Source organism: Zonotrichia leucophrys, chromosome 9, assembly GCF_028769735.1.
Source record: "Zonotrichia leucophrys gambelii isolate GWCS_2022_RI chromosome 9, RI_Zleu_2.0, whole genome shotgun sequence".
In the NCBI taxonomy this organism is placed as follows: domain Eukaryota; kingdom Metazoa; phylum Chordata; class Aves; order Passeriformes; family Passerellidae; genus Zonotrichia; species Zonotrichia leucophrys.
In genome coordinates, this window is record NC_088179.1 from 25,384,447 (window position 1) to 25,398,647 (window position 14,201).

General features: G+C 39.2%; 2 protein-coding genes across 2 annotated transcripts in view; one reads left to right on the forward strand and one right to left on the reverse strand.

Annotated features, from left to right (window-relative positions):
- WWTR1 (WW domain containing transcription regulator 1) overlaps positions 1-5,196 on the forward strand; it is a 41,842-nt gene extending 36,646 nt beyond the window's left edge. The window contains exons 5-6 of the mRNA XM_064721039.1: positions 303-415; positions 1,459-5,196. Of these exons, the coding sequence (XP_064577109.1) occupies positions 303-415; positions 1,459-1,643 (298 nt within the window). The 3' untranslated portion in view covers positions 1,644-5,196. The remainder of the gene's footprint in view (positions 1-302; positions 416-1,458) is intronic.
- Positions 5,197-7,697: 2,501 nt separating this feature from the next.
- TM4SF4 (transmembrane 4 L six family member 4) lies at positions 7,698-13,967 on the reverse strand. Its single transcript, XM_064720969.1, has 5 exons — positions 13,554-13,967; positions 13,225-13,314; positions 10,843-10,976; positions 8,109-8,298; positions 7,698-7,928 (listed from the first exon to the last, which is right to left on the reverse strand). The coding sequence occupies exons 1-5, from the start codon at positions 13,722-13,724 to the stop codon at positions 7,911-7,913; spliced, it is 603 nt and encodes a 200-aa protein (XP_064577039.1). The 5' UTR covers positions 13,725-13,967; the 3' UTR covers positions 7,698-7,910.
- Positions 13,968-14,201: the final 234 nt, after the last annotated feature.

A 14,201-nucleotide genomic window follows, 5' to 3' on the forward strand; every position in this document is an offset into this window, starting at 1 on the left:
GTAGAATAGGTGTGTTACCTACATGTAAATACATGCAACTTTTTAGGCTGTCAGAACTGATTTCAGCTAGAGAGTTATATATGAATGTGTGTATTTCAAAATTTAAGAGTGACCTCGCTTAAATTACTTTGTTGTTTGGGCTGATGTGATGCAAATATTATGTTGGCTGATCAGTGGCCAGCAGTTACAGGATGAGGCTTAATGACTCAGTATCTGTTTCTGTGTTCTCTTCTGACACTGTGCTCAGGAACTGTGTCTGTCAGAGGATCTTTACTGAGTGTTTTTCATGTTTCAATTTGTAGTGGGCCATACCACTCCAGGGAACAGAGTACAGACAGTGGCTTGGGATTAGGATGCTACAGTATACCAACAACACCTGAAGATTTCCTCAGCAACGTAGATGAGATGGATACAGGTAGAATACTCAGATTTAGCGTAAAGTATAATCCATGTATTATGGCTAGTAATGTTTTATGATTGCATGACTGAACGATAATCTGCAGCTTTCCTAATCAAGAGAACAGACTGACATTGTGGGAGAAAATGCCTTGAAGGTGCTTAGTGCCCAGAAGGTTCTCAGCTTTAACTTAGATCCAGATTCTGCTCTTTTACCTCAGACTGATATTAAACAGAATAAATAAAACCTGGAAATTGCAAGACTTAATTTCTGTTTTCATACTATTGTCCATGGTAGAGGGACAAAAAAGCTTGTTATGGGTTACATGTACGAATCAATACATTTTCTAACTCTGGGAAATCAGTCCTGATTGTAAGTCTCTTACATTGGCAAAGTTGCATTTGCCTTCAAACAGAATGTATTCAGCTAGCTTACATTTTGGTACATATTTATTTTATGTTAGTGTCCATGGTGTTTAAAATACTGAAATAATTTACTAGGAAATCAAGGGTTTTTTCAGAGAGTGAAATTCTCAGCACTTCCTCACCTAAACTTCCTTTTGAAATCATTAGAAGTACAGTATTATGCAGAGAACGAAAGATTTATCTGTTAAAGTTTTTCATGCTTGTTCTTATTAATTTATGTGGAAAAAACGTGTAATATTACAGATCTAAATTGCTGTGAAGCACTTTTTTCAGTTATTTCCTATGGACAGCATTGCCCCTGGTGCAGGGCACAGGATGGAGGTGTACATCAGGCCCCTTTGCTGCTTCACACTTGAAACTGTCGTGCTTCCCAAGTGGCAGAGCAGAGCTGGATGCTTTGAGCACTGCTGGAAAGGACCTTTTGTACTTTTGAGATCAAAGCAAGGGGGTGAAATGTATTCTTATGGGGATATGTACCCTATACCTAAATGCAGTTTTGAGATAACATTTGTGTGGAGTAGGAGTGCTCCTGAGTGCTTGTGGGAAAGGGGGAATACATTTTTATGTAGTTCTGTTGTTTTAAATTACTCACAATAAGACTTTGGTACTTCAAAAGTTCTTCTTTCCTTTTCCTAGGAGAAACTCTAGCACAGACAGCAATGAACATAAATGCACAGCAAACACGTTTCCCCGATTTCCTCGACTGCCTTCCAGGGACGAACGTTGATCTTGGGACTCTAGAGTCAGAAGACTTGATCCCGATTCTCAACGACGTGGAGTCAGTGCTTAACAAAAACGAGCCCTTCCTCACCTGGCTGTAATCAGGCAATGCTTGTTGGGCCTGCAGTGCAATTCAGATTTCTTTTTCCTCTTGGGGTAGGCATAGAATATCTGAATGTCCTCAAGAGATACAACATACTGCCGTATTGACGTTTGTTACATCGTCTGTATGGTCAGTTTAATAGCTGCCTGAATTTGATTGATACTAATTTAAGTATGAAATACATTTATATATATATATAAAAAATACATACATGGATATATATTTCTTGAAAAAACCCCATACCACTTTACACATCTGTGTACTTTTTTACATTTTCAAACCAGGTGGAAATGCTTCACTTTTAGGACAGAAAGTGGCTGATGTTTGTACACATCCCTGACTGCTCTCCTGGGTACTGATTGACATCACAGAGCCTTTGTGAGTCAGAAAAGCTAACTCCTAGCTTGCCTGGTTCAAAAAAAGTGCAAAGGATCAGGACATGAGAGCAGTTTTATTATTATGTTTATGACAATACTATCAGAAGCTTTTTTAAAATCAAATTACTTAAGCCTTAAAAAGCTTTTTTAGTTCTTAGTGACTAACTATACTGTATAGAATACAGTTCAAATATGATTTAATCGAGCATAATAATTCCCATTATATATTTGTGAAGGCACAAACACTACTATAGCAGTTTCTTTTTTTCAGTAAATTACTGTATAGTTTTCAGAAAATAATTACGTCTAGTCTCAATGTACCAGAATTATTTAGCAACATTTTTACACTACAATATTGTTACAAAATAAACCAGGCTGGTACTGACTGTTGCCTTTTAGAAACAAAGAAATGTATTATAAACAAGCATTTTTAAAAAAATTATTAGGTTTTTTAGTTTATTATATTAAGCACTACAGTTTTGTAACTTAACACATGAACAAGCAATTTTTTATATATATAAAATCTGTGGCAAGTATCTTAAGTGCAAAAATATTCTTTTAAAATCAGTTCTGGCAAATGTGGCACAAATTGTCAATGTCATACATAGGGGGAGATAAACCTTCCTCATACTGTTTTCAGTGATGTTTATAACTGACAATGTAAAAATACATGTAGTTCTATACATGAAAAAGAACCAGGAACTTTATCAGGGCACTGCTAAAGCAGCATTGGGACTCACTTGGTAAAGCTGCTTAGTTTTTATGTCTTTCATTTACCATAACTGGTGCGCAGGACACGAGGCATGTGCTGTGTGGTTTTGCCTGCTATATATCCTACAAAACTTCTTTATCAGAGGTTTGGGACTGAGAAGACATCAAGAGCATTAAGTCTGCAGTTCTCCTGAAATGCAAATGAAGTCCTGAATATTCTTGTTTTGGAATTATCTTATTTATAATTAATGGATATAAGCATTTTGTATTGAAGAATAGGTAATTTTATGAAAGGCATTATAACTTTTCTCTAAGCTTAATCCAGGCTATGTAAAGAGAAGAAGAGATGTAGCACTAAGTGTAAATGTGCGTTTGCCAGGTCTGATAACACTTAGCAAGATATTAGTGATGCATCAGAATATTGACCCTTAAAGGCCTTTTTTCCATCTGGTTGGGTGAAGGTAGGTGAAAAGGTCAGCGATGAAGTGGTGGGAATACAGAGTAGATTTGGAAGATGAATGATGAGGTAATAAATGTAGATCCTTGCTGGGAAGGATGGCTGCAGACAGGGGTGCATAGCAAATAAATCTCAGCGTTCTGTGAAAAACATAAGAGAAGCGCTCAAAAAAGTAAATGACCATGTCTGTGATGAACTTCTAAGTGTACATGGTGTCACAGGAAGGAAAATAAAAAGCACACACACTGAAATTTTGAAAAAAAAGATATTAGGCAAAGACCTACAGTTGTGAGGTTTTATGACATAGTAAAAGGTAGCTTTTTAAAAATGTTCTCATTTTGGTTTTTTTTAACAGAAAAAGAAATGCAACAGCAGAGTTGTGTCTGCACAGAATTTAATCGCTGAATGGGCATTGTGTTTCTTTTATTCTTTTGGGGGTTATTAGTTGGGTTTTTCTTTTTTTATTCTTGCTAGTTTTGCTAACTGTTGAGATACCATAAACTTTTCAATAAACGGGGGCCGGGCAGGGCTGACCAATATTACTGTAATTGGTTTTAATCTCTCTCTTTTAAGGATTTCTTCAGGTTGTCAGCCTAAATGAAAAACAGATGGTCCTAAGGCTTTGTTATTTAGTACCATGACTGGTGTTTGTAAAGAATTGGAGGTTTTCTGGCCAGCTTTGAAGGCCACGTCACCAGCACCGCTCATTTGGCGTAAGGAGCCGACAGCCACAGGTGCTGGAATGACCCACAGCAGCTGTGGATCTGCGCTGGTGTGCTCCAGGTGGTAGAGCCTATCCACAGAGAATGCAGTTTGTTCATTTTCTGGCAAATCTGCACCATTTAACATGTAAGCTTGTCATAAGAGAAGATATTCTGAGCAGGTTGGCTAGCAGCTCTGTGCAGTAGCTGGTGCTGATTCCTGCCCAGCCACACGCATTGTTGTCAGCCAAAGGCTGTTCTGTCTATGGGGAAAACTAATGCAGCTTTCTAGTGAAATCACACCAGGTGTTTATCATAACTGTGAAGCTGCAAGCTTGATTCCTTTTTTATTTGTATTTCTGGTGGTTGAGTGTCTTGGTGCAGTCCTTTAAAAGGATAAAGCAATCATAAACTCTGTTTCTGTGTCACTTCCATAGTAAACCAGCCGTAGATCTGGAACAGGAAGGTACTGAGTGGAGCAGCACTTCAGGCTGAAAGAGCTGCCAGAATCTTAGGTTAGATCTTTACTCAGTCATGAAACAAATCTTGGTTAAATTAAAAGTGATTCTTTACACTCTCAGCTTTTAATTTTTGTTACGGAGATAATGTATCCAATGAAGTGCAATGACAATAAAATCTATTCTTCACAGTTATCTTTTAAAAAGTTTCTGGCTTTAAACAGGCTTATGGCAGAATTTTTCAGTATTCAAAGCATATGTAATATGAAAGTAAATTTATTGTTGACAATATTTCACTGTACTATTTCAGGTTTTGAGCATTTACTGTACTAAATTGTACACTGTCTGCTTGTAGTATAAATACAACCAATGTGCCAGCTGGACAATTTTGCTGTGACCATCCCTGAGGGGTCATATGTAAGTCTTGGTGATACAGAAGTAATGGGACATGGTTAATTAGAGTTTGTATTCTGGTAATACTGTTAGAATGTAACTTGGGGAGGGATTGGGTTTGACTTTTTGTCAACAAATACTGTTTGGGGGAAAGGAAGGATTTAAATCTCTGTTTTAATTACAGAAAAATGTGGGTGGTTGTCCAAATAAACTTGTTTCCTAATACATACATCCATGTACATGCTAGTTCTTTAACTATTTTATTTACTTTTTTCATTTTTATATGACTTGTGTGAGCATTTATTTTTAATTTTTAGTACCTTGCAATAGATTGTACTAGAGGCAATCAGATCAAACTGTTGTATCCTGTGTTTGATTCTATTTTGGTTTGTTTTTTTTTTTTAAATTATTCCTTTGATCTTTTACATGAAAAAATACAAATGAACTTAAAAGATTTTGGATGCATATTGTTTTTTTAAAATAATTTCTTTAGGGGAGGGATGGGTTTGAGGGTTTTAGTATGGGCTTCCAGGGAACTGTAGAACACTGCTTAGAATAAAGGTGTGGACATACTATTCTGTGAAAAAGGCATGCATTTTTAATTAAAATATTCAGTTTTATATTGTATAGTCAGTTATTCATGTATGTATATACATATTCAATATATATATTCAATATACATTTGAATTAAAATATGGGGGCAAAGACCCCACCTGTGTCAGGATAATGGAAGAAGCCAGCCTTCCCAACCTCTGACAGCTGGAATGTCTCCAGGGTTTTACGTTGTTTGCCTTGCAACTGGTTATACTATGAGTAATGTACAATCCATGAAGAGAGAGTTAAAGTTGAACAGGAGACAGGTAATGAACATTCAAGACTGGAATGATGTGAGAAAACATCCCTTGTTCTGGGCTGAGCAACTATTTTTTCAACATGGTATATGTTACTTCCCTGCTTTAGAGATGAACCTTTTGCAGAGTCTCCAGTTAATGCATCATTCCCTGAAAGATGACCCTGTCCTGTGGTTAATCTATCATTTTTCTGCAGTCTATTTATTGAAGACAGTCAAAAAAGACTAACTGTATATAGTTCAGCTGTGCAGGGGCTTAACCTTAATTTTGTCCCACTGAAATGCATGGGCTCAAAATCACATGCTCATGCTCCACATGTTGTAATCTGAGTTGTTAGATAACCAATGTGTATCCTTTTATGATAGCTCTCAGCTAAAACAGTGTCATGCAGTGTTGAAGCTGCCATGCTCTCAGCACAGTGTTCACCCAGCAGTGTTAATGGGTGAATAAAGAAGCTTCAGCCAGCATGGGTATTTCTGAGATTTTTACAAAGCATACTAATATTCTTTCTTTTGACTACTATTATTTTTACTTTGGTTTTAGTGTATGTTCATAATTCTACACACTGTAACACAGTGTGGTCTTTTAAGTTGGTCAGGGTTCCTGAGGTCTGTTAACACTTTCAGTTATCCTTGTTTGTGCCTTCTTTCTTACCACCATCTTTCTGTCCCTTCCTAGTGCTGCACTCTCTTTATCTGTGCCTTCTTTTCAATAATTAACACTGGCTTTTTACATAATTCTCTGTTATGAGGTTCTAGGATTAATCCCTCTCCTTCATTTTACTGGATGCTCTGCTGAGTAAAAACACAGAACAATCTCCAGTTACTGAAGAATTGATACTGCAGATGTGTCATTTGCTTGAAATTAAGTGCTAAGGGAGAGCCTCAGGTGTTAGTTTAACTGAATAGATTTTGGAATATGATTGTGGTACTCCAAAGTGTGGGTTCAGCTGGGCTGCTGATTCTGGCTCATTTACCCTTTTTCAGTACACCTGAAGGCCAAGGTGTGAATGCAGTCTGGATCACAAGTTGAAGTGTGTGTGCCTTGTGTATCAGTTCTATATTAGCTCATATTGGAAAGCCATCACATACCTGGGTGCCTCTTAGAAGCAGTAGCTCATTGATTATGGTTTTAGGTATCATAGCTTGCTGTCTGTTATTTCTTACCCCATCTCCCACAAAATTTTATATGCTCTGCTTATTGATATATCAAAGCTGTACTCAGTGCAGCTACCCATCCCCTTGTTGAACACTGATGAGAAATATTCCTTGTTCCCAAAGGCTTCATAAAAATCAAACAGGGCAAGTGTGAGATGAGGTGCAGGACAGCTGCTCACCACAGATGAAAGAATAGATGTGAGATACTTGCACAGTGTGTTTGTGTTGAAATAAAGGGTGCTCTCAAGTTCCTGGGCAATGCAGTAGAACAGGTGGGATAGAGAGCTGTTTCTGAAGAGGTTTTTTGTAATTTATCATCTTGTACAACATAATTCTCAGTACCTATATCAAACTTTTTAACATTTCTGCATATTGCTCAACAGCTTCCAGTGCTTTCAAATACTTCTAGATTCTTCAGATATCTCCTAGTGTAAATACACAGTACATGACATACATTTTCTGAAAGCACCCACCACAGAATCATTATTTTAGAAGGAAAATTTTCAGAGCAGTTATGGCCAATATTGAGAAGCATTGAGACATCCAACCTGGCAAGCTGGTATGTGAAAATTTGTTTCAGAATTTTTAAAAGAAGCTTATTAGTTTATTTGAATCCCTCAAATGTCTCCAATCCCTCCTATCTTCTCCTTGCTTCCTTCAGGAAGTAGCTTTTTCTTTTAAAGTGTTAAAAGTTCTTTCTAAAAGTTATTTTTGCCTTTGAGCGAGCTGTCATTGTCTTTCCTCTCTCTTTCATAGTATTGTGCCAAATACAGCTAAATTGAACTTGTACAAAAAGATTAATAAACAGCATTTGTGCTCATGTGTAGATTGGAAACTTTGGAGATTTACAAGCTACTTAACTGACCTGAATAGAAATAGTAACACAAATTTGTATTTTGCCTGAGAATACCCTCTTTTTAAATGGAAGCTCTTTTACAAAAATAAATATGAATGTGAGAGTTGTATTCCATTTATTTTATTCCATGATGAGAGATTTCAGGAAGGCTGGAAAGGGAGTCAGGGCTTCATAACACTGGTGGGAGGAGGAGCCCTTCATTCTCATCTTAGCCAGAGCCAGTGCATCTGAGGGCTGCTTTCTGGAGTAGCTGCAGAAGGGATTCTCTCAGGATGAGGAGAGTCGTCTGCAATATTCCTATTCATTAGACAGTTCCTTCTCCCTGGAAGAATAAAAACATGGAGGTAATTTCCTGGCTGCTATTGGTGCGACTCTCAAAGGCTTTTATTATTTCCTAATGGCAGCAATGCATGGTTTTGGCAGTATGTTAGAAAACATGATCACGGAGCTGGAGGAACTCATCAGTACACAGAACAACAAAGGAGAGCCATCAGCTGCTCACCCCACAGCATCCGCAGCATTTGCAGTCCCCACAGATGGTTCCAAAGATGCCGTTCACCACCTGAATGCCGCACAGCACTGCCTGGATCCCACTCATCACCAGCAGCAAGGAGAAGAGGGTCAGGTGCCATGGGACAATGTTAGAAGGTGATGCACACTTTATCCACAATCCGTGGTCACCAAGGTAATCCCTGCATGAGAATAAAACAGTTAGGAAGAAGACCATATTAACTCATAAAGGGGTCTCTCACCACTGAGAGGCTGTCACTGCTGCGACATGGTTCTGCTCACTTCGGTGAATTTCCATTGCCACACTGGTGCTACTTGTCTAGAAATTGACTTCAGCTTAGTTTCTAGATAAGTCGAAGCAAGTGATTTGGATAAAACAAGACATCAGAAGGGAGCAATTGGAGACAAGTATGTGTTTGATACAATTGAACCGTTTTTAGTGTTTTGGGAAGAAAAGATCTTAGCCAAGCATGTGCCAAATGGGTTTTGTCTGTCACAGTGTTTTGTCAGGGGCATTTTTGCTGCTTTTACTTGATTACAGCATTTTTTTGTGTATGGGGGTGGGCGGGAGACTGTGATCAGGGCAGGTAATCCAGTATCTCAAAGTAGAGTTGAGAACAAGGGAGTACATTGTAATCAAAACAACTGAATTATCAAAACAAATCATGAAATTATACATGTCACCTCTTGTCCACTGAGCTGAAAATAACAGCTTTTGCTGTTCTAGATGCCTCATCTAAAATAAAGGTAATAAATTCCATATTTTTTACCTTCACTTTTTGATTTAATTGTAAACTGCTTAACCACTGGCTAGATTTCAACTGCATCTTCTTAGTGCTGACTTGTGTTTTTGTCAAGTGATTTCTGGACTGCAATCAAAACAATGTTTGAAACAGAGCATATTTCCAAAGACTCAGAATGAGACCAAGTGAGTTGGTTTCTGGCCCTCAGTGGCCCATGAACAAATAATCCTCTACCTGTGCACTTCTCATTTTCTTTTTTTTTTTTCTTTTCTTTTTTCTTTTTTTTCTTTTTCTTTTTTTTTTTCAGGTAATTTTTTTTTTTTGTATATTATGTAAGAAATGCTGCCAGGTCACTCTTGACTGAGGCAAACTACATTAAAGGCTCTGAGGTAATGGAGAGTTTACTGCAGCCCTTGCCATTCTGTTCTGATCACACCTGCTCTCCTCAGTAGCACATTGTGCCCTGTTGTTTGTTGAACTTGTCTTGACTTCAGTCTGAGCAGTGGGATAGCTGGGTTTAAGTGATAAATATACATGAAAGTGAACATCTTTGAGTTGCAGAGCATGAGGAGCAAGCAGCTTCGAAATGCTATAGCCAAAATAAAATTATACATATATTATATTATATTATATTATATTATGTTATGTTATGTAATTATTTGAATGCCATTAAACTGCATATAATCGTAGACTCACAGAATGGTTTGGGTTGGAAGGGGTCTGAAAGATCTTCTCATTCTGATCCCCCTGCCAAGGTCAGGGACCCCTTCCACCGTCCTAGGTTGTTCCACACCCTGCCCGACCTGGCCTTAAACACTGCCAGGGATGGGCCATCCACAACTTCTCTGGGCAGCCTGTGCCAGTGCCTCACCACCCTCATAGGGGAGAATTTTTTCCTAATAATTGATCTAAACCTGCTCTTAGTTTAAAGCCATTATCTTGTCCTGTCATTACGTGCTCCTATAAAACGTCCCTCTCCATCTTTCTTGTAGGCTCCCATCGGGTACTGGAAAGCCACAATCACCCTGAAGCTTCTCTTCTCCAGGCAGAAGAAACCAAATTCTCACAGCCTTTCTTCATAGAAGAGGTGTTCCATCCCTCTGATCATCATTGGTAGCCCCCTTCATCTGTGTCATTAGTGAAAATATGAAATAACACCAGTCCCTTAGAGACACCTCCTGCCACTGATGTCCAAGGATCCTGAGCCACTGACCACCACCCTGCGGGTGCAACCATCCAAATACTTTCTTCTCCATCTAGCAGTTCACCCATCAAATCCATCCCTCTCCAATTTAGGGAGCAGGATATTGTGGGGGATTGTGTCCAGATAAATGACTTCTGCTGTTCTTCCATTATTCACTGATGGAGTCACCCCATCATAGAAGGCCCCTGGGTTGGTCAGGCAGGGCTTGCCTTTGGTGAAGACATTCTGCTTGACACAAATCTCTTCCCTGTCCTCCATCATCATGCTAGGAGGAGCTGATCCATGATCTTCCCAGGCACAGAGGGGAGACTGACAGGTTGGTGGTTCCCAGGCTCCTCCTTTCTACCCTTTTAAAAGAATGGGTGTATTGTTTCCTCTTTTCCAGACACCTGGGGATCCACCTGGCTGCCGGGACTTTTCAAATATGGGGAGTGGCTTAGCAGTTACTTCAGCCAATTCCTTCAAGACTCTGAGAGATGTCTCAATGTGTCATTGCTATTCATCAAAGTGGAATTTATCCCCCTATGTTGCTTATCATCCCAAGAATAACCTTTCTCTTTATAGGCCCCTTTGAAACTCAGTAGTTTTCATTGTACTTGCTTTTCTTTAAATCCATGCTCTTGAACCTTATGAAGTCTTGCTGTGTGCTGCAAACACTTGTAAGAGCTTATATAATTTATACAAGCAATATCATTCTCACTTTTATACAATGGATTTAGAATTTGAATCATCTCACAAACTTAAAACGTATATCTTTTTTTCTTATTGCCTTGTCTTACCCATCCTCAAAAGGGTAGTTCCAGCCTCCTTGAGTTTGACATTTAGGGCCTTTGTTTAGGGCTACTGCTGACAAAATAAAGCAGTATCCAGCTCCCACAACTCCAACGGCAGCAAATATTATAGAAGAAAACATCTGATGAAGAGAAAAATAATGTTATTTTGGTTCCCTAAATTCAGCTGTTCCCTGAAATGTTCCCTAAATTCAGCTGTTAACAGTCAAATAGTCAACACCTGAACAGCTGAAGCCTATTAGTTTTCATTGCATAGAAAATGTGTATTGGTTTTTTAAAGCTTTGGCAGCATTGGCCCTGTGTGCCTGAGGAGGAGAAGGCAGGGCCTGGCAGCAGATGGCACTGCTGCCCTCTGGGGCCTCCTGCTCCCCTGTGGCCAGATGTTCATCTCGGGACACTGCAAGCAAGACTAAAGTCTTGGACCACTCAAGGCATTAAAAAAATCTTCAGTATCCTTTACAAGTCAGCTTTGGTATCTTGGTTGTAAAAAACCAAATAATTACAGGTTTTTTTCCCAAGTCTCCCTTTAGGTTTCATATTAGTATACTTTACCTCCTCACAGGTGTGAGCTCTAGTATTACAATTGGAGTGAATGGGAAAGTATGTCTTTATTTTTCTGGTTTCTGTTACAGAATTTTGCATATATACTAATATGTAAGTAAAGTCATGAAGAACTAATGCCCTGCTTGAATTCTGAAATACTTGTAGCCATCACAATTTGTAGGTTAAGGATATGTATTTTGTTGGAATAAAGTGATACGGGTGAAGAAAAAAACCCAATACTTTCATGTTACAGAATCATTTGGGTTGGAAATTACCTCTAGTATAATCAAGTACAATGTGATTTTTTGTTCAGACCTCATTGCAAGAGTCTTGTCTTGAGTCCTAGCATACATTTTTATGTTGATATACCTGTCAGGGCTAACTTAAAAATTATGATTTTGTAGTAGACATCATAATAATGGATTTCAGCTAAAATACCAAATTTGGTTCTCAGACACGCTGATGCTGATAAGGTCCATAGGTCTCTTGGAGTAGAGTGTACTTGGCACTCTGGACTGTATCAATACTGCCAGTCAGCTGCACTCTAGCACGCTGTCAGCAGGGAAGGCAGGCTGCTTTGCAAGCAGCACCACACACCTGCAGGTTGGCCCCCACGCAGCCAGTGCTGGCCCTGGTCACCGCCTGTGGCCGGCCCTGGTCACCGCCTGTGGCCGGCCCTGGTCACCGCATGTGGCCGGCCCTGGTCACTGCCTGTGCCAGCCCTGGTCACTGCGTGTGCCCGGCCCTGGTCACTGCGTGTGCCCGGCCCTGGTCACCGCCTGTGCCCGGCCCTGGTCACCGCCTGTGCCCGGCCCTGGTCACTGCCGGCTGAGCAGTAGCAGCCCTGCAGTTCTTGGCTGCCTGTGAGCAGTGTGTGCTCTGCAAAACTCAACCAGCTTCTCTTCACTGTTGCAGAAAATGGACCATGCAGTGTTGTAAAGACAAACAGATGGCTCCATTTCCTCCTTCTCAAGGTTCAACCTGCTTTGTTGGTATTGCATGAAGACAGCATCAAAGAGAGAATTTAGGGAAAGTTCTTCAGTCAACCTCATAGGCATGAATCTTTTCCTATTTGTATTTCTCTCTTTTTTTTAATTCTCAGTGGAAACTCTGTTCCTTTATTTAAAAACTGTACTGATCTACTGGATCAAGAGAATTTATTTCAAAAAGACATATTTTCCTACTAGAAATATTTTTTTTCTAATTTAAGTTTTAAACTAAAATGCTTGAGGTATTTATTAGTGTCTGAAAGTATTCTTTGGAAGCTTTTCTAGTGTGACAATAAGTTAGCTATAAATTTAAAGTGGAGCCTCACCCACACTGCTTAAAGTAGGAGGTTGGGTTAGGTGATGTCCTGAGGTGTATTCCTTCCTGAAAATCTTTCTGTGAATCTAATGAAACACATCTCATTTTGTTGGCCTGCAGTGAGTTGGGAATGTAGTGCCTAACTGCCAGAGTGATTTTAAAAGTTGCCAACAAAAAATGGTTAAGGAGAGGACTGTTGTACTCTGCAAAACAAAAGGTAGATCTTTCAGCAATAAATTTTAATTGTGATAGTAACTATAAGTATCTTGATATCCTTTTGCTGTCCTGATAGCAAAAAACAATGAGGCTATACTGTTCTAGTACCGGAGGTAAAACATCAGAGGCATAATACAATTTTTACAGCCTGCTATTTCTACTTCCCAGCACTCAAACAAATGGCAGGGCTTTTTGTCCGACACTCAAGATAGCCTCTATCTAGACTTGCAATGACTGTGAGAGGAAAAAACATATATCAATAACAATTCAGCTTTTACTTTTTTTGCCATGTTTCCTTTCACTTACCGCAAACCTCTTTCCACAGCTCCGATTACCACAGCATCCACAGCAATCATTATTCTGGAGGCCCAAAAATACCAAGGCAGGGAAGATCATCTATGAATAATAGAAATATAGTTTGAACTGGGATGAATTCAAATTACATCTCCTTTTAAATATAGTAATTCTATGGGTTTGGGTTTTTTTCCTTATCACTAGTTTAAGTTACTTATTGCCAAACCTTTGGATGGCTTATAACTTATTTGTTTATCCAAGAGGAATTTGCAGTCCTGAGAAAATTCAACAATGCAAGTCATGGCTGTGGATGGGGGGAAGATATAAATTTAGACACTTACCAATACACCCGATCCCAAGATCCCTCCAAAGTACCAAACTTCATCTGTAATGTGTGCACTCTCTTCAACTTTTCCTCCAGGGAAAAACAACAAAATGTTAGCAAGGGTGCAGAGCACAGCCAGGGGGATGAGAGTACCTCCCAGGCACTTGGCACAGCCTCCCGTGCACATGCTTCTTTAAAGGAATTGTAAACACAATTGAAGATAAAGTCTCTCAGATGTTCTCAGAACTGATTTATAAAAAGAAGCTTCTGGGTGTACTTTGCAAAATCCAGTTTCTGTTGTGCTGTTAGAGGAATTGAGCCTGTAGAATGCTCCTGTCAGTGTTCCTGCAGTCAGTTGAAAATGCACCGTGCTGGTCCTTTATATGTCCTTGCAGCTGTGATGTCAATTTTCTGAACGTCCGTAAATGAAATTACGTTCAGGGCAGCCTCTCATTTTACTATGACAACCCACAAAATCGGTTAATATTTTACTAAGGTGGCTGACACATTTCATAATCTGGGCTCAGGTCATAGGTTGATATGTGTCTCAGCTCTGGATCATCATTTTTACAACACATGATCTTTCTTCATACTAGAAAACACTTATTTTGCAAGGACTGACAAAAAATGTGTAATGAGTCAGCTGATAGGAATAACATATTCA